This window comes from Pseudophryne corroboree, chromosome 5 (assembly GCF_028390025.1).
Source record: "Pseudophryne corroboree isolate aPseCor3 chromosome 5, aPseCor3.hap2, whole genome shotgun sequence".
NCBI classification, from domain to species: Eukaryota; Metazoa; Chordata; class Amphibia; order Anura; family Myobatrachidae; genus Pseudophryne; species Pseudophryne corroboree.
In genome coordinates, this window is record NC_086448.1 from 118,070,475 (window position 1) to 118,097,252 (window position 26,778).

The following is a 26,778-nucleotide window of genomic DNA, read 5'->3' on the forward strand; positions in this document are numbered from 1 at the left end:
TGTGGTCGACTTATTAACGGTCGATAAAACAAATTTCGAACTAGTTGATGTCGAAATAAAAGATGTTCGAACTAATGGCAGTCGGTCTTATTAACTGTCGAACTAGTTACTGTCGATCTAACGCTGTGGTCGAACAAACTACTGTCGATCTTAATCAATGTCTATGTATATTACGTCGAACAGTATGTTATGTCTAACTAAAATATTCGACAAAGTAACTGATGATCATTTGTTACGGTCGAACAAATACATGTCGAACTAATGTTACTGTCGATATACAGACAGTCGATGAGTTGTACTTGTCGAAGTACCGTGGTCGATCAAAGCATTGTCGAACGGACGAATGCCGATAAAACGAACCACACCCCAAGAAACAGAAGTTTTTAACATGAGTGTGGGCTGTCATGATGCTTTCTCAATGTAATAAGAAGGAGGGGACACAAACCCTAATATAACGATGCCATCATGGAGAGCTGAAAACTCCTTTCATTCTAACAAGAAATCGCTATCACACAAGTCCCAGCATTTGTCTGTTCGTGCTCGGTGTCCTACCTGCTGCTAGACTGATGTGACCCCTGCCCGCCAGCACAAGGGCGTGCGAGAAACTATTAAACTGGTGTTAGCTTTCAGAAGATGTGGAATGACGGACGGCTAAGACTGGGTACAACACTTGTACAGTCATACTTTTCGATCTCACTTACGTTTGGAAGTTCCGGTGCCGTTTTGTGCGCACACAATATAGTATGCGATTCACAGAACTCATCTGACTAAAATATCTGCTGAAAAGACACAAAGGCGACGGCGGCGCTGCTGGAGGAGCACAGGCAGAGCGACTGAAACTGCGTGCCCACTTCACATCTTGGGCCTGATACAGATGCGCACTCCATGTCCATGTCAGCCGCAGTGGAGCGAATTATTAGTGACTGTCGACGCATAAAAGATTTATGCACAAAGTGAGTGACAGGTAGGTAGCGTTCAGGGGGAGGTAACAGTGTGGCTAGTAATATACAGGCGCGTCGGGACCGTTACTGCCCATTGCCTTAGTCAGCCACTGAATATTCATTTGCAGCTGGAGAAGCACCGGTGTCTTAGGAGAGCTGCTCTGTCTGAGTCAGCATCGGGCTGCTCTGAAGTCCGATAGTGCGACCGATGTTCCCACTTATGTACATGACATAACATGACATGACATGTACATAAAATCACAGCTCCGAATCAGGACCTTTGTCTGATATTGTACCATCGCATCTGATGAATATTAAGCTGCCCATAAAACCTGATCTTCAGATGCAACCAGTTTTCTTCCGATAAAACACAATCGGACACGCTCTTAAGGAATCTCATGAACGGGTTGGGAATCAAAATGGCTCGACAACTGTACAATTGTGTAAGTGTGTACCTAGCTTAAGTCTACTTTCAGCTTCATTATACTGCAGGTCTATCAAACAGATTTTAGGAAGGAAAAGTCTTGTCACTGTCACGAAAGACTGCGCAGAGATTCAGCAGAGGGCGCAAGAGAGCAGAATATTTGCTAAACAAAAATATAAAAGCAGAAGACAGCAGAGGGTTAATAACAGAACATGCACTTAGCGTGTGCCCTGCTCCCAGCAGCTGCTCACAGGGCGGGCAGACTAAGAGGAGATGAGCCCATGGGAGCAAAAGGTGGCAAGGGCAAAACCATTCGCCAAGTCTACCAGACTCCTTATTTGTGCAGGGGACATTCAAATGTGTAGAGTGATTAATAATATATATTACAGACACAATAAGTAGAGACTGCAAATCCACCTGCTGTGCTTCAATGTTATCACTGGCTCAGATGGCAAAATGGCTGCCACCTCTGGGGATGGTAGAAGCACTTGCAGCTGCGGCAAGCACAGAATGTTAGAGGACTCTGAGCTTTTTGCTATAGGTTATGAAAGGCAACCATGTGAATATGATGATGTCTTTGATATCACTGTGTGCTGGCAGGACACCTGACCTGATACTGCAGTCTAGGCTGCCCTGAAACAACCAGTCAGTACGTTCATAGGGCCTAATTCAGACCTGGTCGCTGGGCAGGGATTTTTGCAGCCCTGTGATCAGATAGGCGCCGCCCACTGGGGGAGTGTATTTTAGCTGTGCAAGTGTGCGAACGCATGTGTAGCAGAGCTGTACAAGCTGATTTTGTGCAGTCTCTGCGCAGCCCAGGACTTACTTCGCCGCTGCGATCACATCAGCCTGTCCAGGACTGGAACTGACGTCAGACACCCTCCCTCCAACGCTTGGACATACCTGCGTTTTTCCAGACACTCCCTGAAAACGGTCAGTTGCCACCCACAAACGCCCTCTTCCTGTCAGTCACCTTGCGATCGCCCATGCGATCACTTTTTTCGCATCACCCCATCGCTATGCATCGATCCCCGTTGCTGCAGTCCGTCGCACCTGCGTATTGCAGTGCATACGCATGAGCAGTTCGGACCTGATCACAGGCTGTGAGAAAATGCAGCCTAGCGATCAGGTCTGGATTATCCCCATTATCTGGTGTGGGTTGGGTTCGGTATACAGATGGCCAGAATCCAGACACATTTAAGTAAGTCTGCTAACCTTCTCCTAGTCCTTACACTCCCCTCCCGCAGCCTAACCCTCCCCAACCGCAGCCTAACCCTAACCTTCCCATCCCTGCAGCCTCACCCTAATCCTCCGGTATACGTACGTTTGGGATGTGGACTGTTGGTATTCTGAGCACTGGCATCTTTACCATTGGAATGCCATCTACAACCCCCCCTGGTGTGATGCTTTAGGATACCAGAAGATTGTAGGTGAACACCACGGCATTTGTGCACAGAAGCATCTGCCCAGTGCATTAAGGTCTCTTTAGTGAAATGCATGGGAAACCAGTTAAGTCTTGAGTCTGTTTTTGAAGAATTCACACAAATATAGGAGGCCTCTCTAACTGTGCTGGGCAAAAAGTCTGGCGCCGCAAAGCTGAAAGCGCGACTCCCAGATGAATTCCAGGAGATTCTAGGTACTGCTAACAGTCCTTCATCTACAGATGGCAGTAAGCGAGTGGGACAGTAAGATATCAGAAGCTGCTTCAGGTACCCTGGACCCTGGTCGTGTAGGGCTGTGTAAGTTAGTAAGCCAATCTGGAAAACGATCCGCCATCTCACAGGCAGCCAGTGGAAAGAGAGTAAAGGTTTGGGTATTATGTGGATAGAACGGGGCTGGTTGGAATAATAACCTGCCAGCTGCGTTTTGTACTAGCTGCAAGCGGTGCAATTTTAGAGGGCATTGCAACCACCATGGTCACATGTATATATGACACCACTCCAATTACCTGGTGCGCGAGACAGGCAGCAGGATCACGCTTTGTGGGGCTCATCTTCACAGTCATCATACTATATTTGCTTACTGGATTGCCGTAAGTGTCTACATGAGTGAGCACTGTCACATGCATGCACATAAACCCACCTGTATTTCATAGCATTCTCCTCAACGATGCCTCCATAAGCACACCATCAATGTAATAGGTAGCAGGGAATCATCGATTATACCTAGGCACTGTTCAAGCACTAAGCCGGTCACCAATTGCTCATTATATGCTCAAGTGACAGTTGTAAGTTATAAATGACCTACTACACAGGTTCTCAAACTCAGTCCTCAGGACCCCACACGGTCCATGTTTTGCAGGTCATCTGTAGATTTAAAAAAAATGTGACAGTTGGTGATACACAGTGCACCTGCTGGGTGACATGGAAAATGTGAACAGTGTGGGGTCCTGAGGACCGAGTTTGAGAACCACTGACCTACTATATATGGCCCCAGAAGAACATATATATAGAACATATATATATTACTGACTAAACTTACCTTTATAGATGTCTGAACTGCGGACTCTGGCGGGTAAACAATGAAGTGCCTTAACGTAAAGCCAAACCCTTCGGACGCCCTATTCAACATAACGGTCTTCGGACCCGGCCAGGAGAAAACTTCCTCCTCCGTCGGCGATACCAACCCACTCTGTTCTCGCCCATCTTTATTCTTGGACACCTAAAGCAGAGGACAAGACATGTTCAAAAAACATGCACAACCATCTCAATGGCACAATAACAAGCGATCCATACTTATAACACAAAATATTGCAACTGGGATTTTGTATATGACAATCCAATATAAACGACAGAAAATGAAGGCACAAACTCAATGAGATGGTCTTTTATTGTACTTTTATAGGAGATGAGTGGACAGCACCACTACAGCAAACACCCCCTTTGTCCCATCACGTCAGCCATGTACATAGTACTACATTCAGGCGGCAGCTGCTACACTGGCTCAGATTTGACCTTATGCCCTATATCCCTCCCCCTTGAAAACAAGCCCACATTCTGCAAATTCTGTCACCAAAGATAACAATCTCTATGTTGAACAAGTCATTAACTGGCACTGGGTTACCACAGAAAGTACATACGCCGAGCAAACAGACATGCTGCATATCTTATAGGGTTCTGGAGCGGAGTAACATTAATAAAACCACTGTAACTTTGGAGAAATGATAAACAGCCAGGGATCATAAAATGTAATCAGCCATTATTGCTAAATTCCCTTTTTTGTAACAACCATTTTTTATTTTATTTTTATTGCGCAAACTATATCTCCAACTTCATAGCAGTCTCCCTTAGTGTGTGAGAAAGTTTGTGTTCTGCTTTTCCCATTTATTTTCCAGTTGCAATAGCCTTGAACTAATTAATGATAAAACAAGGGCTGGAACCTTTTCAGTCACAGGTGCTGCGGATACAAAATAAGTGGAAAAGGCAAATGCTGTATTACCGTAATGTCAGGTAAGAGCCTTTATTTTTGGCATCGCATTGGTTTAGAAATGACACTGATTGCAATGGTATTAGGACAGTAAAGATGGTTAAATTTATACCATGGTGCTTAATTTTCAATGTTCGAGCTCATATCTGACACACTAGAGGGGCAATTCATTTTCTGGAGCCAGATGGGATTAAAAGACAAGTACACAGATCACACAATAGAGATCCCTATTGTTTTGTACTATAAACATATTGTTGACTTTTGCCAAGTGTGTCTATGAAGTGCGGAGAAACTAGGAGCAACCATACTTCACGCTGTCCAACTGCTTTCATACAATGAAGTGAGCTGTACAAATACCATTCAGTCTTCACTCAAGGACAGCAAACCAGATGAACAGAAATTTAACTGATGAAACAAAAGGATTTGGAGCATCAGGCCTGAAAAGGCATATAAAGCAACCATCGCTGCAAATAAACCATGCTAAAAAGGCATATAAAGCAACCATCGCTGCAAATAAACCATGCTAAAAAGGCATATAAAGCAACCATCGCTGCAAATAAACCATGCTAAAAAGGCATATAAAGCAACCATCGCTGCAAATAAACCATGCTAAAAAGGCATATAAAGCAACCATCGCTGCAAATAAACCATGCTAAAAAGGCATATAAAGCAACCATCGCTGCAAATAAACCATGCTAGGAAAAAAACAACAACAAAAATGACCAGTTAGTATTCCAGATATAAGAAATGCTTTTGGTTCCAACATTAATTAAAATTGTTTAAACCAGTGATGGGGAACCTTTGGCACTCCAGCTGTTGCTGAACTACACATCCCAGCATGCCCTGCAACAGTTTTAGCATAGCCAAGGAGCAAAACTGTAGCAGGGCATGCTGTATGTGTAGTTTAACAGCAGCTGGAGTGCCAAAGGTTCCCCATCACTGGTTTAAGATGTAGATGCGAAATGTAAACAATTTCATCCAACTAGATACAAGATTACAATAATCTGCATAATTGATGTTCAAAGGATTTACCCGATTGGTTGCTATGATGACTTAAGTACATCACAAATCAGTGTTCTTTGCACCATGACAGAAAAACTCCTGCAATTCCCATTTTGACCAATGCGACCGGCCCAATAAGTGTAATTAAACAATCAGACGCTTTCGCACTAAGTATAGGCATGTATCAAATAAACATTATTTACAGCCCTAATCAGCTCAGCCCCAAACACAGTAATCCTGTAAAGCAAACCTGCCAACCTACATACAGTGGAGGAAGCCATGTTGTAGTCTGGGCCAATATACATAAGAATATTACTGCTATACAAAAGGGGCAGTACAGATGGTGTAATGGTTAGCATTACTGGTAGGTTAATTGGCTCCCAACAAAATTAACCCTAGTGTGAATGTGCGTACGTGTACATATGGTAGGGAATATGGATTGTAAGCTCCACTGGGGCAGGGACTGATGTGAATGGCTATTCTCTCTGTAAAGCGCTGAGGAATATGTGTGCGCAACAGAAATAACTGGTAATAAATAATAAATAGTGCCTCACCCCTCCTTTTGCATGAAATCTCTATGAACTTGTAATATGAATAATGGGTCATCTCAAATGTGACCTAGGGAACCGGGGAGCTTTATTAGCTATGTAATATAGAGAACAACATATTCTGGCCATGAGGAGAGAGGTAACTGCATAGCAGCCCATGTATTTATTCCCTGTGCTTAGTCCAATGTTATCTCACTTCTCCAACTGTGTCTTCTTATCATGCACACTACAATTACAATGCACTTCTTCTATCAGTGTGTGGTAAGCCTGACAGACCAGGGGACTGATGCGAGCCAGGCTGTGCTAATGTTTGACCATAGTGGAAGTGTAGTATTAGATCATAGTGCTCCTTACAGTACAACAGAGCACAGGTTATATAAGCCTGCCATTACACAGTAACCGTCACCTACCCACAACTGAGGCAGCCTCAACCAACATTCGGTGAAGTAACTACGGACATCACTGAGGCACTGACTTGAAAAATCCTACTGTAGTAATTCATGCCTCAGCGAGGCCTCAGGCCAGCAGTTCCCAGGTAATAGGCTGTATTTTCCTGTTAACTGGTTCTATCCATTAAACCGCTGCCTCCACTATGTTCAGTTGACTGTTATGCATTAAATATCAATTAACTAGTATGAACTGGAAAAACAATGTCCGTGCAGCCCTCATCCTGGTACTTTATATTGCCTTATGTCTTATGGGCCCTACACACTGGGCGATAAGACTCAAAGATATGAACGATCTCGTTCATCGCTGGTGCCCCGTCGCTTGTGCATGCAGGCCAATATGAACAATCTCGTCCATATTTGCCTGCACTGCTATGGAGCCGGGTGACGGGGAGAGTGAAGAAACGTCTCTTCCCCCGTCATTTCCCCCCTGGCGCCGGGTCACCCGTCGGCCTTATCCGCCGTCGGGCAGCTCGGCGGCGGATCGCACAATGTGTAGGGCCCATTAATGGTTTCATGGAGCCCTGTGTTATTTCAGTCACACAATTTACCAAAACAATATGCATGACTTTTTCTATCAAGGGCGGATTTGGTGTCCTGTGTGACCCAGTCTAATTGCAAAATGCCAGACACTCCATACAAACGGGAGGGGAATAATAAGTAAAGGGGGACTCAGCATTATAATCATTCCTATATTCAATTACATACAAATGTCCCAAGCTTCGTGACCAGACATGCACATATCAGAAGCATTCCCTTTATTTAGGTCACAGACTATGGAGAGTATTTGTGGAGAGAATTCCCCAATGACACTGACAGGAGAAGGGGTTTAAGGTTACACTTCAGTTCACTCCGCAGCAAAAGGGACTGCAGAAGGGGCGGCCTTAGATACATCATATTATATTTATTTATTACCAGTTATTTATATAGTGCACAAATTCCGCAGCGCTTTACAGAGAATATTTGGCCATTCACATCAGTCCCTGCCCCAGTGGAGCTTACAATCTATATTTCTCTTACATCCTAGAGGATACTGAGGTCCACATTAGTACCAAGGGTACCACTAGGAGCCTTGGGCACTTTAAGAAATCAATAGAGTGCAGTGGCTCCTCCCTCTATGCCCCTCCTACCAGACTCAGTTTAGAAAATGTGCCCGGAGGAGCTGGTCACGCTTAGGGAAGCTCCTGAAGAGTTTTCTGCATTTATTTTCTGTTTGTTATTTTCAGGCAGGTCTGATTGGCATCAGACTGCCCGCTTCGTGGGACTTAGGGGGGAGAACGGCCCAACTTCCTAAAGAGTTAAAGATCCCGTTTCTCTGCTGACAGGACACTGAGCTCCTGAGGGAGTCATTCGCAAGCCCCACCACGGCGAGCGTACCCTCCCGCAGGACGCCGCAACCCCTAACAGAGCCAGAAGATAAAAGAGTGGTGAGTACAGCGCCGGCATCCCGGTTAGCGGGTCGCCGTCAGGAATGGGTTGGAGCGCAGCTCTGAGTGCAGGTTGCGCTCCAGGGGGCTCAGGAGGACATACAGTGTAGTGTGTCCCGCTGTGAGGGGCACCCTGAACCACCACTGATTACCCACACTGGCTAAATACCTAACAAGGGTTTGAACCCTTTGTTAGGCATAAAAATTACCTCAGGCCAGTATAAAAAAGCGGGAAGCGAGCGCCATTAAGGGGGCAGGACTTCACTAGGAGCGGATCCAGCAGCTCACCAGCACCATTTCCCCTCTACAGCTTACACTGACAGGAATCACTGGGAATCGCAGCTTCTCCACAAAGACTCCATGTCTCCTCAGCGGTACCAGGGGGTCTTAGAATTAGAAGGTGGGGGGGGGGGGGGGGGGTGTTGTAGTATACTAAGCCTTATTAAGGGACTTAGGGGTCTACTTACGAAGCCTTGGATGGAGATAAAATACCAGATAATCGGCTCCTAACTGTCATTTTTCGAACATAGCCTGTGGCATGGCAGTTAGGTGCTGATTGGCTGGTACTTTATCTCCAGCGATTTTATCTCCATCCTAGGCTTAGTAAATAGACCCCATAGTGTGGCGACCCAGCTAAGTTTTACTTGGTTACAGAGGCGCTGTGTGGCTGGCTCCAATTTCTGTGTCTCCCTGTACCTGTCCCTTCATGTTACCATGTCCAGGGACTGTGTTTCCTGCACAGCTGAATTTCTTTCCTCCCCCGGAGACTCACTACCCTGTACTCAGGATAGTGCACATTCTCAAGCAAGTGGGGCAGAACCCCCATGGTTAGCTTCCATTAAAGGGATAATATATAATATTTCTACTAAATTATCCCATAATGAGAAAGGGATGCAGATTTTAAGACAGTCTATGGATGACCTGATGAATAGAGATTCAGTTCCCATACCAGTATCTCAAATCCCCGCCATTTGCCCACAAAAGCTCATGCAGGATGATACTGATGACGATACATCAGATCCAGAGGAGGGTGAAGTGGATGCGAGTGGGGGGGATGCGGTCCTGTCACAAGGAATACAGGCCCTGATAGAGGCTATCAGAAATGTCCTACACACATTCCTGACAAGACGGTGGAGGTAGAGGAGGAATCTTATTTTAATGTAAAAAATAAATCCTCAGCTACTTTTCCTGCAAAGGAATTGAATGCTCTGTTAGAAGAAACTTGGGCTAACCCTGACAAAAAACTTCAGATCCCTAAATGATTACTTCCTTCCTTTCCCCTTCTTCTGGAAGATAGAAAGAAATGGGAAAACCCGCCGATTGTGGACGCATTAGTATCTAGGTTGTCACGCAAGACAGTCTTACCTGTTCCTGGGGCAGCATCCTTAAAAGACACAGCTGACCGCAAGATTGAGAACACACTCAAATCGTTATACACTGCTGCTGGGGTGGCCCAGAGACCCACTATTGCTTGTGCATGGATCACTAAAGCCATTGCAAAGTGGTCAGGTAACCTAATTGACGGATTGAATACCTTACCCAGGAGTGAGATAGTTTTATTCCTGCAGCATATTCAAGACTCTGCTAAATTTATGGTGAAGGCCATAAAGGAAATTGGTTTACTCAACACACGCATCACTGCCATGGCAGTGTCAGCAAGCAGGGGCCTGTGGCTACGGATTCTAGAAAAGGCGTGGAAAACCTACCATTCACAGGTGAGGCACTTTTTGGAGATGTACTGGAAAAGTGGATATCCAAGGCTACGGCAGGTAAGTCTACATACCTTCCTTCCGCAGCACCCCCAGATAGGAAAACCTACTCTACTCCAACTCTGCAGTCTTTTCGGACAGCGAAATTCAAAGGAAAATCCAAAGGTTCTTCTACAGCCTTCAAAAGGTAATAGAGGTAAACCCAGAAACCCAGCAGCTGCAGGTTCTCAGGAACAGACCTGCAGGTCTGCATCCTCAAAGCATGCAGCATGACTGTGATCCGCACTGCCTGGAAGACAGGCAGGTGGGAGCTCGTTTACGTTATTTCAGTCACGTTTGGGCAACATCTTGCCAGGATCCCTGGATCACAGACCTCATCACCCAGGGATACCTCACAGATTCTTCAAATCAGACTTACCAGCTTCTCCAGAAGCAAGTACAACTTCACAGGCAGCAATTCAAAAACTGGTACACTGTCCCAGTTCCACTTCAACTACACAACAAGGGTTATTACTCCAACCTGTTTGTGGTACCGAAACCGGACGGTTCGGTAAGGCCCATTTTAAACCTCAAATCACTGAACCCGTATTTAAGGGTGTTCAAGTTCAAGATGGAGTCTCTGAGAGCGGTGATCTCAGGTCTGGAGGAGGGGGAATTCCTGGTGTCTCTGGACATCAAGGATGCATACCTTCATATTCAGATTTGGCCGCCTCATCAGGCTTATCTACGGTTTGCACTACAGTACTGTCACTACCAGTTTCAGGCCCTGCCATTTGGCCTCTCCACGGCACCGAGGGTATTCACCAAGGTAATGGCAAAGATGATGTTTCTCCTCCGCAAGCAGAGAGTGAACATAATACCGTACCTGGATGACCTGCTAATAAAAGCGCCTTCCAGGGTGGGTTCTTCCTGGGAGACTGTCCGGGGAGTCTCTGCTTTACAGCTCTGCCGAGTAGCTACTTGGTCGGGTTCAAACACGTTTGCTAAGTTCTACAAGTTCGATACTTTGGCCTCTGAGGACCTTCAGTTTGGACAATAAGTTCTGCAGGAACCTCGGCACTCTCCCACCCGGTTTGGGAGCTTTGGTACATCCACATGGTACTAATGTGGACCCCAGTATCCGCTAGGACATAAGAGAAAATAGGATTTCAATTACCTACCCGTAAATCCTTTTCTTGTAGTCCGTAGAGGATACTGGGCGCCTGCTCAGTGCTTCGTTTTTCCTGCACTATTACTTTAAGTAATGTTGTTTGGTTCAGCTGTTGCTGTTCCTGTTCAAGTTTGGTTAACATGGATTTCCTCTTGTTTGTGTGTGCTGGTTCGAATCTCACCACTGTTCTGCTACATACTTCCTGAGGATATGTCCTTCTCCTCGGGCACCGTTTCTAGACTGTGTCCGGTAGGAGGGGCATAGAGGGAGGAGCCAGTGCACACTATTGATTTCTTAAAGTGCCCAAGGCTCCTATACCCCATGGTACTAATGTGGGCCCCAGTATCCTCTACGGACTACGAGAAAAGGATTTACTGGTAGGTAATTAAAATCCTATTTTAGAAGGCTGCATGCAGCTATGGGAGACCACCAATTCAGCAGTGCAAAATAAATATCGCAGCGGTATTAAACATTAAAGTGTACCATCCACAAAACGCACCGTGCAGGCAGCCATTTTATGAGGGTCCAATATTCCCTGGAAACCAGTTTATCCATTCACAAGAAATTAGGCATTATCATTTATAGTGCCAACATATTACGGAGCTCTATACATTGAGAAAATCGTCCAACGATGGAAAGTGAAAGTAAAGACCTATTAAGTAGCCATTTTCGTGGTGAACCATAAGATTTACTTAGAAGACCATACATCACTAGGAACTCGCTAAAAGCGGGTGTACTACGTTATACCGACGCTTGGGATCCCAGCGTCCAGCATACCGGCGCCGGAATGCAGGCAGCGGGGCGAGTGCAAAAGGCACGCAGCAGGCACGGTGGCGCGCTATGCACACCATGCTATTTAGTTTCCCTCCAGGGGTCTCGTGGGCACCCCAAGAGGGAGAATAGTTGTCGGTATGGCGGCTGTCGGGATCCCGGCGGAGGTATGCTCAGCGCCAGGATCCCAACAGGCGGCATATCGAGTGCCACCCACTAAAAGCACAGATATAATTGTAATCACACACAGTAAAATGTGCAGTCATTTGTAAAACCATAATAATTCATGACTAAAGCGTCTATTCATGAAGCAGTGAAAAGTGTGGAGAAGTGAGCCTGTGGAGAAGCTGCTCCATACAATTGTGTAGTATGCAAATTATAAATGTTACTTAAATGCTGATTGCTTGCCATGGGCATCTTGTCCACACTTTTCACTGCTTCATGAATAGACCCCTATGAGACTCACAAAAATCCAACCATACACATTAAGTGACATGCTAGTTACTCATAGACAACATACTAATATTTACTCCCACAATGCACGGATGACGCGAAAAACACCCTGACTGCTTTAGCCCCTGCTAGTAAAACCAGCATGACTTTATGGAGAGAACAAAGTTTCTCGAAATAGAAAAAAAATCTCCTTCAGCGGGCTTTGTGCAGTTTTATTAGCAATCTCAGCTCCATGTTCTGAGGGAGGCAAGTAAACAGCATCACCATAGCAACACCCAATACAGGCAATTTACAACGCCTGTAATATGTTATTTATAGAGCACGATTTCTACACAAGCAAAATGAGCTAGTGCTCAACAAACATGGACAATATGGTGTTTTGTTGCTTTTTTTAGTTTTATGCTATTTTATGAGAAAATGGTGCTTTAAACTGCAGGTGACAAAACCCTCAGCTCTATTGGCAGGCTGCGTGGCCTCTGAATAGAGCATAAACACCAGCTCCCTAATGGGCAGATCACATTGCATTCAATCCCTATGGCAACAAGGCAGAGAAGCCAGTGTTTGCTGCGGGTGGGAGGGAGGCTGCGGTCTCCCTGCCAGCACTGTGGGAAGAACATTTGCAGTCTCTGGTGAGCGCAGCCTCCATATAGCAGGGCACCACCTGAGACAGCTGAGGATGGATCATTTACAAAGCACTGATCCTGAGCCTGAAATGCAATTTACAGGACATAAGCTACTTTAGCCTGCAGAAATCAGCCCTTACGTGCACTATTTGCCAGCGCATAGCACACAGCCTGAGCCCAGAGCTAGTATCACACAAGAGATCATCAGTTGGCTGCAGGAATTCATTTCTACAGACTTCCTAATGCCACCCTATATCACTGTTATGGCCTAAACCAGTGGTTCCCAAACATGGCTCTCAGGCAGCCTAATGGTCCAGGTTTTAAAGAAAGCCATAACTGAACACAGGATATCCTTAAAAACAGGACTGTTAGGGTGCCTGGAGGACTGTGTTTGGGAACCACTGGCCTAGGCAATATTTCACAGGGGATGCCGTCATGTTACCGACGAATGCGATCCCGATGGTTGATATACTGCCGCCGGGATCCTGATGGAGGACACAATCCCGGCGTCAATATACCGACGCCAAACAAGATGTCGGCATCAAAATGCCAACAGTCGGTATCCCGAACATCCGGACGCTCTGCCATCCTGCCGTGGGGGGAGGGATTTAGGTTCAGGCAGCAGAAGGGTGGTAAGGCTTAGGGTACACTCCAGGGAACGTTAAGGTTAGGGACCAGGGAGGTAGGGTTAGGCACATATGGGGGTAGACACCTAGCGGGGAGGGTTAGGTTTAAGAAGCGGGGAAGGGAGGGATAGGGTTAGGCACCTAGCGGGGAGGGTTAGGTTCGGGTAGCGGGGAAGGGAGGCTTAGGCACCTAGCGGGGAGGGTTAGGTTTGGGTAGCGGGGAAGGGAGGATTAGGGACCATGTAGGGAGGGTTAGGTTTGGGTAGTGGGGAAGGGAGGTTAGGGTTAGGCACCATGCGGGGAGGGTTATGTTTTGGTACCGGGGAAGGGAGGGTTAGGGTTAGGCACCTAGCGGGGAGGGTTAGGTTTGGGTAGCGGGGAAGGGAGGGTTAGGCACCTAGCGGGGAGGGTTAGGTTTGGGTAGCGGGGAAGGGGGGATTAGGCACCATGCGGGGAGGGTTATGTTTGGGTAGCGGGGAAAGGAGGGTTAGGGTTAAGCACCACTGGGGAGGGTTAGGGTTATGGCAGTGAAAACATGATGGGGTAGGGGGTTAAATGTGGGGTTGTCGGGATTATGATGGACGGAAAGCCGGAATCACATCCATTGGCTAGTTGCGCCCCTGTAAAAAAAACTGCCAGCACCCCCCCAGCGTGTGCAGGAACAGAAGCTGCAAATAAAACAGTGTCCCCATTATTTGTTGCTGAAATTTATTGCCTTCCAAAACAAAACGTTTATCACAGTGATTTTCTCATTTCTCCTTATTTCCAGCAGTTAAAGAGATAAATAGCCCATGATTAAATCTAGGCTGCAGCTGCACCATGCTACGGAGTCCCCTGGGGGGAAGAATTGCGTAGGGTCTTATCCAGCTCATATGATACTAAACCACACGCTATGAGTTTCCCAAACAATAAAGACCTCGCTGTTATAATCCTGCTGCAGTCAAAAGACCAGACGCTGGAATATATGAATCACATCACTGTGTCCCACAAACAGAATATACCAGGCCTGGGCAACATGTAAAGCTAAGTCATGTGGAACCACAAGTCTCAGCACACCAATGCAGCAAGCATGGACTACGGGTTCCAAACTGTGGGATCATTAGTTCCACACATGAATATATCCGGACATGCTGGAAAATGTAGTTCACCAATGCTAGAAAACTACAGTAACTGCCAGCAAATGACAATGTGGATACATTATCTGTCAAACTATTGGTATGTGGGAAGGTGGACGTACAGGTTTTAACTTCATAAATACAATAGCCTAGTTTAAGAATTTACAAGTCATCAGTATTATCCTAATATGTCTTACCTATTTATTACCAGTTATTTATATAGCGCACACATATTCTGCAGCGCTTTACAGAGAATATTTGGCCATTCACATCAGTCCCTGCCCCAGTGGAGCTGACCATCTATATTCCCTACCACATGTACACGCACACACATTCACGCTAGGGTTAATCTTTTTTGGGAGCCAATTAACCTGGCAATAATAAGATTTTAAACCTACCGGTAAATCTTTTTCTCCTAGTCCGTAGAGGATGCAGGGACTCCGTAAGGACCATGGGGTATAGACGGGCTCCGCAGGAGACATGGGCACTCTAAAGACTTTAGATGGGTGTGCACTGGCTCCTCCCTCTATGCCCCTCCTCCAGACCTCAGTTAAAGAACTGTGCCCAGAGGAGACGGACAGTACGAGGAAAGGGTTTAGGTTGCCTGCGCTGAATCCAATCCTTTATATATAAACAGTTTATTGCGGGTATATTAAAATGTGAACCATTCAGTTTCATATCATTTCACCAGAAACTTATACCAAATGGATATTATATATTATAAAATCCTCATCATAATTTATTGTTAATAGTAAAATCACAAGCCCGGTTTATTCTGCTGATTCTATAAAAAGAACGGGGACCTAAAGAAACCTTTTGGAGCACGCGAGATCGAAGTAAAATGTAAGTTTGGTGTGTCGTTTAAACCATATTGCACATAAGTGGGGCTTCGTGGAAAACCATATTGCACATAAGTGGGCTTCGTGGAAAAAAGATACCTTTCTGTGACTACGGGTGAGAACACTAAAGTAAGTGTCTGCCCACGGGGCAAGCCACGGAGGGGAATCAAGCCGAAGGGTGGTGTCCATAAACCGGGCTTGTGATTTTACTATTAACAATAAATTATGATGAGGATTTTATAATATATAATATCCATTTGGTATAAGTTTCTGGTGAAATTATATGAAACTGAATGGTTCACAATATATTTGAACAGCACGGGCGGTTTTAATATACCCGCAATAAACTGTTTATATATAAATTATTGGATTCAGCGCAGGCAACCTAAACCCTTTTACTTTTATATGTGACTATACGGGTATGGTGTAACCCGATTAGGTTGCCAGCTGCATAAATTAGGATCGCAGATCAACACAACCTTTCGTTTTCAGTACGAGGAAAGGATTTTTGTTAATCTAAGGGCGAGATTCATACCAGCCCGCACCATCCACACCGTATAACCTGGAATATACGCAACCAGTTAACAGTATGAACAAAACAGCATCAGCCAAAGACTGATCTTAACTGTAACATAACCCTTATGTAAGCAATAACTATATACAAGCCTTGCAGAAATATGTCCGCACTGGGACGGGCGCCCAACATCCTCTACGGACTAGGAGAAAAAAAAATTACCGGTAGGTTTAAAATCTTATTTTCTCTTACGTCCTAGAGGATGCTGGGGACTCCGTAAGGACCATGGGGATTATACCAAAGCTCCAGACCGGGCGGGAGAGTGCGGATGACTGTGCAGCACCGATTGAGCAAACACGAGGTCCTCATCAGCCAGGGTATCAAACTTGTAGAATTTAGCAAAAGTGTTTGAACCCGACCAAGTAGCTGCTCGGCACAGCTGTAATGCTGAGGCGCCTCGGGCAGCCACCCAAGAAGAGCCCACCTTCCTAGTGGAATGGGCCTTTACCGAATTTGGTAACGGCAATCCAGCCGTAGAATGAGCCTGCTGAATCGTGTTACAGATCCAGCGAGCAATAGTCTGCTTAGAAGCAGGAGCGCCAACCTTGTTGGCTGCATACAGGACAAACAGTGCCTCTGTTTTGCTAACCCGAGCCATCCTGGCTACATACATTTTTAAGGCCCTGACTACATCAAGGGACTTGGAATCCTCCAAGTCACCCGTAGCCACAGGCACCACAATAGGTTGGTTCACATGAAACGATGAAACCACCTTAGGCAAAAATTGAGGACGAGTCCTCAACTCTGCTCTATCCACATGGAAAATCAGATAGGGGCTTTTGTGAGATAAAGCCGCCAATTCGGACACCCGCCCTGCAGATGCCAAGGCCAACAACATGACCACCTCCCAAGTGAGAAATTTTAATTCAATTGTTTGAAGAGGTTCAAACCAGTGAGATTTTAGGAACTGTAACACCACGTTAAGGTCCCATGGTGCCACTGGGGGCACAAAAGGAGGCTGGATGTGCAGCACTCCCTTTACAAAAGTCTGGACTTCTGGAAGAGAAGCCAATTCCTTCTGAAAGAAAATTGATAGGGCCGAAATCTGTACCTTAATGGAGCCTAACTTTAGGCCCATATCCACTCCTGTCTGTAGAAAGTGGAGAAAACGGCCCAGATGGAAATCTTCCGTAGGAGCATTCTTGGCTTCACACCAAGATACATACTTCCTCCAGATACGGTGATAATGTTTCGCAGTCACCTCCTTCCTAGCCTTTATCAGAGTAGGGATGACTTCCTCCGGAATACCTTTCCCAGCTAGGATTTGGTGTTCAACCGCCATGCCGTCAAACGTAACCGCGTTAAGTCTTGGAACACGCAGGGCCCCTGCTGCAACAGGTCCTCCCTGAGAGGAAGAGGCCACGGATCTTCTGTGAGCATTTCCTGAAGATCTGAATACCAGGCCCTTCGAGGCCAATCTGGAACAATGAGTATTGTCTGCACTCTTTTTCGTCTTATGATTCTCAATATTTTTGAGATGAGCGGAAGAGGAGGGAACACATAGACCGACTGAAACACCCATGGTGTCACCAGGGCGTCCACCGCTACTGCCTGAGGGTTCCTTGACCTGGCACAATACCTCCGAAGCTTCTTGTTGAGGCGAGACGCCATCATGTCTATTTGAGGAATTCCCCAATGGTTATCTCTGCAAAAACTTCTTGAAGAAGTCCCCACTCTCCTGGATGGAGATCGTGTCTGCTGAGGAAGTCTGCTTCCCAGTTGTCCACTCCCGGAATGAAGACAGCTGACAGAGCGCTTATGTGATTTTCCGCCCAGCGAAGAATCCTGGTGGCTTCTGCCATTGCCACTCTGCTCCTTGCCCCGCCTTGGCGGCTTACATGAGCCACGACTGTGACGTTGTCTGATTGAATCAGAACCGGTAGGTCGCGAAGAAGATTATCTGCTTGTCGTAGGCCGTTGTATATGGCCCTCAACTCCAGTACGTTGATGGCTTGACCATAGTCCCTGAAAATGTCTTCCTTGTGTGACTGCTCCCCATCCTCGGAGGCTCGCATCCGTGGCCATAAGAACCCAGTATTGAATACCGAACCTGCGACCCTCGAGAAGGTGGGGGGGGGGGACAGGCTTATTTTCTGATGCATTTGTAGATGGGACCCCGACCACTTGTCCAGAAGGTCCCACTGAAATGTCCTTGCATGGAACCTGCCGAAGGGGATGGCCTCGTAGGCCGCCACCATTTTTTCCAGTACTCGAGTGAATTGATGGACTAACACTCTTTTTGGTTTTAGCAGGTCCCTGACCATGTTCTGGAGTTCCTGGGCTTTTTCCACTGGGAGAAAAACCCTCTTCTGTTCCGTGTCCAGAATCATGCCTAAGAAAGATAGCCGAGTCGTTGGAATCAACTGTGACTTTGGTAGATTTAGAATCCAGCCGTGCTGCTGTAGCACTCCCAAGGAGAGCGACACGCTTTTCAGCAATTGATCTCTCGATCTCGCTTTTATCAGGAGATCGTCCAAGTACGGGATAATTGTGACTCCCTGCCTGCGCAGGAGAACCATCATTTCCGCCATTACCTTGGTGAAAATCCTCGGGGCCGTGGAAAGCCCAAACAGCAACGTCTGCAACTGGTAATGACAGGCCTGTACAGCGAATCTCAGGTACGCCTGATGAGGAGGATATATGGGGACATGAAGGTATGCATCCTTTATGTCTATTGACACCATAAAATCCCCCCCTTCCAGGCTGGCGATAACTGCCCGGAGCGATTACATCTTGAATTTGAACTTTTTCAAGTACACGTTTAGGGATTTTAGATTCAGAATAAGTCTGACCGAGCCATCCGGTTTCGTGACCACAAACAGGGTTGAATAGTACCCTTTCCCCTGTTGGACCAGGGGAACCTTGATAATCACTTGCTGTTGATACAGCTTTTGAATTGCAGCTAAAACTATTTCCCTCTCTGGGGGAGAAGCTGGCAAAGCCGACTTGAAAAATCGGCGAGGAGGCACCTCTTCGAATTCCAGTTTGTAGCCTTGGGATATAATTTCCATCGCCCAAGGATCCACGTCTGACAGAACCCAGACCTGGCTGAAGAGTCGAAGACGTGCCCCCACTGGCGCGGACTCCCTCAGTGGAGCCCCAGCGTCATGGGGTGGATTTAGTAGAAGCCGGGGAGGACTTCTGCTCCTGGGAACTAGCCGTAGCAGGCATTCTTTTCCCTCTACCCTTACCTCTGGCGAGGAAGGAAGAGCCCCGACCTCTTCTGGACATATGCGACCGAAAGGACTGCATCTGATATTGTGGTGTTTTCTTTTGCTGTGGGGGAAGATAAGGCAAAAAAGAAGATTTACCCGCGGTAGCCGTGGAAATCAGGTCCGCGAGACCCTCCCCAAATAAGACCTCACCCTTGTAAGGTAAAACTTCCATATGTCTCTTTGAGTCGGCATCACCCGTCCATTGGCGGGTCCACAGGGCTCGCCTAGCAGAAATAGCCATGGCGTTGGCTCTTGAACCTAACAGCCCAACACTTCTCGCAGCATCTCTCATATATAAGGCTGCGTCTTTAATGTGACCCAAGGTCAATAAAATGCTATCCCTATCTAGGGTGTCAATGTCAGATGACAAGTTATCTGCCCATGCTGCTACTACGCTACATACCCATGCCGACGCTACTGCCAGACGGAGCAAGGCACCCGTATGTGTATAAATTGATTTTAAGGTAGTTTCCTGTCTGCGATCAGCAGGATCCTTGAGGGCTGCCGTGTCCGGAGATGGTAGCACCACCTTTTTGGACAAGCGCGTTAAAGCCTTGTCCACTCTGGGCGAGGATTCCCACCGTAACCTGTCCTGCGCGGGGAAAGGGTACGCCATAAGAATTCTCTTAGGAATCTGCAGTTTCTTGTCTGGCGTTTCCCAAGCCTTTTCAAATAAAGCGTTCAGCTCATGAGATGGGGGAAAGGTTACCTCAGGTTTCTTTTCCTTAAACATGCATACCCACGTGTCAGGGACAGAGGGGTCATCTGTGATATGCAAAACATCTTTTATAGCAATAATCATATAATGAATACTTTTGGCTACCCTTGGGTGTAACCTCGCATCATCGTAGTCAACACTGGAGTCAGAATCCGTGTCGGTATCAGTGTCTGCTACGTGGGACAGGGGACGTTTCTAAGACCCTGAAGGGCCCTGTGACACAGCCAAAGCCATGGATTGACTCCCTGTTTCTTCCCTGGACTCTGCTTTGTCCAATCTCTTATGTAATAAAGACACATTTGCATTTAATACATTCCACATATCCAACCAATCAGTTGTCGGCGTCGCCGACGGAGACACAATCATCTGCTCTACCTCCTCCTTAGATGAGCCTTCCGCTTCAGACATGCCGACACACACGTACCGACACCCCCACACACTCAGGGATATATATCTATATGGAGATAGTCCCCCAATAAGGCCCTTTGGAGAGACAGAGAGAGAGTATGCCAGCACACACCCAGCGCCACCGGAATAAAATCCCAGTCAGTACAGCGCATATATATATATATATATATATATATATATATATATATATATTACACTCACTGCGCCAAATAAATGTGCCCCCCCCCCCCTCTTTTGTGCCCTCTGTACTTGTGTTCAGCAGGGGAGAGTCCGGGGAGCCAGCTTCTCTGCAGCGTGCTGTGGAGAAAATGGCACTGGTTAGTGCTGGAGGATCAAGCTCCGCCCCCTCAACGGCGGGCTTTGGTCCCGCTCAAATCTTTATATTGGCGGGGGTTTCTGTAATATACTGCCTCCGCAGTATATATATATATATATCTATGCCAGTGTCCCTAGAAGTTTATGATTGCTGCCCAGGGCGCCCCCCAATATGTGAGCCTGCCCACCTTCTTCACTGTAACCTCGTTGGACAGGACCCTAACATTATGGGAGTTCGCCTCTGGGGCACAGAGCACCCCCAATCCACCCCAGCCATACCAGCCCAGGGCATCACACAGATTAGGGATAGAAGTGAGAAATCAGTGTTAGGCAAGTGAGAGAAGCTGCTGAGTGTTAGAAAGAGGACAGCAGTAAGGTGACAGTGTTAAGTGAGGTTAGCTGATCAGTGTTACAAGTATAAAAGGTGTGTGAAAAATGCTACATAAAAACAAACACAGGGTGATATAGGTGTTAAAAATAAATGTAAGGTGGTGATGACCCAAAGTGGCCCAGCCAGAGCAATCCAAGGAGTCCCACGACCCAAAAGTTCACCCCCACAACAATACACGTCAGCACATTTAAAGCGACAAGCTGCATGGTTGCTCTGATGCATGCTTGAAAAGCAGAGTTTGCAATACCCATCTGGACTGTCTATGTAATAATACCACAAGCCTATGCCATGTATGGTCAGAACCATAGTCTGCCAAGATACACAAACATGGCTAACATTAAGGGGAGGTGTCTCAGATCCCCTAGCTTGTGTACAGAGACATTGGAGTTGCACAGGCCGATACTAAATCTTCTGAGTAACCTAGGACCACGCAGCACGGCCGCAGGCAGATGCCAGAGCCATTGTAACTGCATACAGGATTAGTCACAACCTGTGTCACGTCCCTACTACCCACTAATGCCCAGTCACCCACTTTGCGACTTAATCTTCAAGTCCAGTGCGGCACAAACACAGTGCCAAAAATAAGCATGTGCAGTAGCTAAAATATTGCTCCGCAGTGTACAACATGCGTCCCTCTCTCAATCAGGCCCAAAGCACCTTCCCGCAAAGCGCTGACTATTTCCTGCTAGCCCTACAATAGATTTGCAGTAGGTTCTATACGCAGAAATTGAGAAAAATCAAGCCCACAAAAACCTGGTGCCAATCATACTCTAGAGCAGTACAGAACTATGGGAAACAGATATATATATATATATATATATTTATATACACACACACACACACATACACATAACTACATGGAAGGTGCAGCATTCCAGACGACTTGAGCAATGACCACACAAGGCAGTTTGTCAGCAACGTTTCAATGCAATTGTAGCATTTTCGTCAGGCTTATAAGTAATGAAAAATCACTCACCTATATAGTAACATCACCCCAGTGTGTGGCGCAGTACATCTGGAAATGGGACTTCAACCCGCCCAGCGGCGTCTATGTCACACGTGACGTCATCCATGTGCTCCCTTCACCATATAGCAACAGTACAACAAATAGCAAGTACATTATTATGGAGGTTTGAAATTATTACGCATGGAGACACAAAGGATCCAGCGGCTGGACACAGTGTCCCCCCGGGGATTAAATGAACACTTGAGTTTAAGTTGTCTCACGTAGTTAGCATTTGAGAATGAGAGTCTAAGCCCGAGTTCATGTTGCAGCAGTATCAGAGTTTATAGCACTGACTATTAATTAATGCTGTTTATTATTCTGTTTACATTGTAGTGTATATTTATGAGCACCTTGTGTACTTGCTATTTGTTGTACTGTTGCTATGGTGAAGGGAGCACATGGATGACGTCACGTAAGACGTAGGCGCCGCTGGGCGGGTTGAAGTCCCGTTTCCGGAAGTACGGCGCAACACACTGCGGTGATGTTACTATATAGGCAAGTGATTTTTTCATTACTTGTAAGCCTGACGAAAATGTTACAATTGCATTGAAACGTTGCTGACGTACTACCTTATGTGGTCATTGTTCAAGTCGTCTGGAGTGCTGCCTGCACCTTCCATGTAGTTTGATTGTCATTCCACTGTGCGGGCACCCGGTGCAGACGCTTGCTGATGGGAGGGCCGGTATCATAATACATATGTATGTATGTATGTATGTATGTATGTATGTATGTATGTATGTATGTATGTATATACACATACATACATACATACATACATACATACAGAGAGAGAGAGAGAGAGAGAGAGAGAGAGAGAGAGATGAAAGCCAACCATTTAACAGTAATGAGCATCACTTCCAGTCAGAGTTGTGGTATGTTTACTGTTCTGCCTAGTGATGCTCTGCAATGCCAATCATTTCTAGCTTGTTCAACATTACCTATAGATGGTTGGGAACAGCTATCATGTGATTACAGATTGAGCTAAATAAGTGTAGGAGTAAACTCATGGCATGCAAAGCGTTCATAACAGCCAGAGGGGATTAGAGAGCAGATGATCTGAAAGGCTTTAAAAATGTTTTCTACAAGCCTATTGCTGCCCGTCCTTGAAATCATGGCTGGGTTCTAGCTGCAAGGATGTCCTTTCAAAGAGGAGAGCTGCATAGTTATCTTTCTTCTCTGGAAGAGACCATGACACTAATATGTATATATGTCTAAGTATAACAGAAAGGACCCTGCCACGTAGCCACATACATTGATACAATTCTCGTTCCAGCTTCCCACGGCAGGCAAAGACACAAAGTATGGTTAAGTCCCATAATAAAATGATAAATTGAAAGTGCAGATTTTCATGTGAGAGAGCTCACCTTGTCGTGGCTATAGTAAAGCTGGACTAATACCCCTTTGCCACTTTCTAAAAATACAGGTAATTGGCCACCCAGGACGTGGCTCAGTGGAAACGGCTCCTAGTAAAAAATCCCAAGTCTACTGAGCCGGGATTTCTTGCTGGGTATCGAGCTGGGTTTTCAGTGGGTAAAACCTGCAAACACTGCAGTGGAAACCACGCTTAACTGGGTTTTTTGACCCGGGTAATTGCATAAGCCGCTGATTGTTCCTTCCAGTCATACCTGCTTCCATGCCAGGAGTAAATTTATATGCAATTAGATGATGTATCTCTTACATTTTATATGTAATTAGATGATGCATTTTTCTATATTATCTGGAGAAACTCAACATACTTTGAATTAAATATATTGTATATTCACTATAACATAACATTATATATGTTACTTTCTCTTGTCAGAGAAACAAGGCAGATACTTATACTTAAACCATGAAGCACGCCGCTAATTATAATATTGTGAGATGCGATAAAGCCATCTCTGGCTTGCTGCATACACCATAAAATAAAGGGGTGTTATTTATTATGGCCATTCTTAATAATAACTACTGGTTTTGCTGGGTTTACCCAGGTTCAGTGGAACCGGAGGTGACCTGGGAAAAACCTGGCACGATGGTGCAGTGGAAACAGGGTCTAAGCTGGGTACGACCTGGTAAAATGGCCGGGATTCTGGTGGAAAAGGGGTAATACACTACACATTTATCTGGCAGATCATCTGTCAGATCTGGCTGGTTGGAATGAAAATCTGGAAAACAGACAAAAAGAGTTGTTCACACAAATTGGCTAAATTCCTGATTTATCCAGTTTGTATGAACGACGGTTTTCCAGTGTTTGGGAGCAAAAAGTCAATAGTCATATGCTCTCATCCATTACCAGACTTTCATTCCAATCTGCCAGATAATTGCATAGTGTATGCCCAATTTAAGGCATCTGACATGGTGTCACATCATAGAGGCTAGACAGTAGAGCAACTTAAAACATGCTTGGGATAGGCATATCCTTACAAAGAATTTTAAATCAAATAGGGTTGAGGTGAAATAAAGGATAAAAGGGGTTGACTAGATGGGCCAAGTGCTTCTTATCTGCTGTCAAATTCTATGTTTCTATGAGGTCGATTTAATTCAGCAACAGTTGAATAGCGCCGGGAGTTAGCTCCCGGCGCTATGCAATACAGCGACAAGTGCCCCTCAATTGTCGGGAATTCTTCTCTCACCTCCGGGGGACGAGAGAAGAAACCCAACAAAAGTGCTGCCGCGCGGCCGGCGCGAGGCTGATTCTGTCGGGAATCAGCATCGCGCCGGGGAGTTAAGTCGGAGAAGGCCCGTTCTCCCGACAATTCAACCTGTTAAGTCGGCGAGAACAGGCCATCGCCGACTTAACTGGAGCTGAATTGAATAGCGTCGGGAGCTAATTTCCCGACGCTATTCAACTGTTGCTGAATTGAATCGACGCCTATGACATCTTGTGCAAGGGGAAGGATGTTAAAGAGGGAAAGACAATACAGATCCAGAATACCACAATGCACAGCCAAGAGTATCTGTAGTCCATGCAGAGGTGTGCTGTGTTAATGCTGTGTGCGGCTATTTACAACGTACATTTCATCCCCTACATCAATAGTTCATCCTCAAAGAGGGGGTTGCACTTCCACTCCAGGGGAGGGGACTGACAGCACCTCAGAGGTGACAACCCAGGATCCAGTTAGGATCCCGGCACTCCGATACCATCCCATTGGCCTGACCAACTACACATCCCGTTCAACTGAAGCCCCCAATGTTTGTTTTATTTTAGAACGTCTTCATCTTTTTAGCACTAGTGTATGGCAGGAACTGGTCTACATGGAAGGAGTACAGAGTAAATGTTTCCTTATAGCTCTATAACAGCGGTATTGGCGTAGCTTTCTCCTTTTCTGTAAGCTAGAACATAAGCAAAGACATCCTGGAGCTGACACATCCATGCGGAGATTTACACAGAGGATTTGCTACAACTTTTTTGCAGAGGTTGGAGGCAGCACAGTTGAATTCACAGAAATGGACTGTCACAATGAAGACGGAGCAGACCGTGGCGTCACAATGAAGACGGAGCAGACCGTGGCTGGGCTCAGACAAGGACATCTATAGAAGATTTTGGTTCACGTCAGGTCATGACAGTCTGAAGCCACTCTTAACTATGTTCTTCTAGGAGAGGTGCTGCAGAATATTAGAATACACTTGGGGTACAGAAACAGTCTGAAATTCTTTATACGTTTCATTTATGTAGAAACGGAGATATCAGTGATATAGTATAAACGTATGCTGTTCAAGACAGGAACTATGCCGCTGCAGATGGTATAAAACGTGCTGTTAATAAAACGAATACCAAGAAAATAAAGTCACTTAAAATAGCTCAATCGGTGCTTTTCTGGGAGTGGATTGCACTTGATCTAATGTCTGGTTCTTGCAATCTCCAGTGGCGTTTGTATGGCCATTCCAAGCATTTCTGCATTCTCTAATGTGTGGCTCAGCTGTGGTCTGCAGGTCACCAGCACACAGATACAGACACCCTGGCTACTAAGCGGCTGATGTTTACTATGAGTCTGTGGCTGAAACATACCGCAGCAGCAGGACACAGCAAGGCTCCCTGCCCGAGCAGTCATGTGTCTGTGTAATGTGCAGACGGCCAGGCCGTAATCTCCGGGAGCCTTTCCTGTTTTATGGCTACAAGGTGCAATCCTTTCTATTGCTTCAAAAAGTTACTCAGCAGATCACACAAGTCAGCAGTATTTCCACCTGAGCAGTCTGTACACTCTCTCACATGTCCCATACACAGTAACGGCACTGTAACAGTTAATAGGAAAATCACACAATCCCAAAAAAGCCCCCAAAATTGTGCAACATGGAAATGTATCTTCTGTATACAGCATCCAATTAGGCATTGCTGGCAGAGATCAGTAATGTATAGCACTTTGCAGAGAATAGTCATTGACATCGTCCCTGCCCCAGTGGAGCTTACACTCTATACATTACCTATTACATGGACACATTAGGGGTAATATCATAAGAAGCAACTTAACCTACCAGTATGTTTTTGGACTGTGGGAGGAAACTGTGGAGTGCATTTAGGGAACCCATGTAAACATTGAGAGAACATACAAACTCCACACATAAAGGGACTGGTTGGATTCAAACCCATGACCACAGTGCTGTGAGGCAGCAACACTAGCCACTGTGCTGTCCAATACAGAGATGTAACTGTTTTGGTATGCATTGAATTCAT

The 26,778-nt window shown here is 46.0% G+C and overlaps 1 protein-coding gene across 4 annotated transcripts in view; it reads right to left on the reverse strand.

Annotated features, from left to right (window-relative positions):
- ARHGAP21 (Rho GTPase activating protein 21) overlaps window positions 1–26,778 on the reverse strand; it is a 291,419-nt gene that overhangs the window by 168,958 nt on the left and 95,683 nt on the right. For all 4 annotated transcript variants that reach the window (XM_063921621.1, XM_063921620.1, XM_063921622.1 and 1 more), the window contains one exon: window positions 3,847–4,026. In XM_063921621.1, coding sequence (XP_063777691.1) covers window positions 3,847–4,026 — 180 coding nt within the window. The remainder of the gene's footprint in view (window positions 1–3,846; window positions 4,027–26,778) is intronic.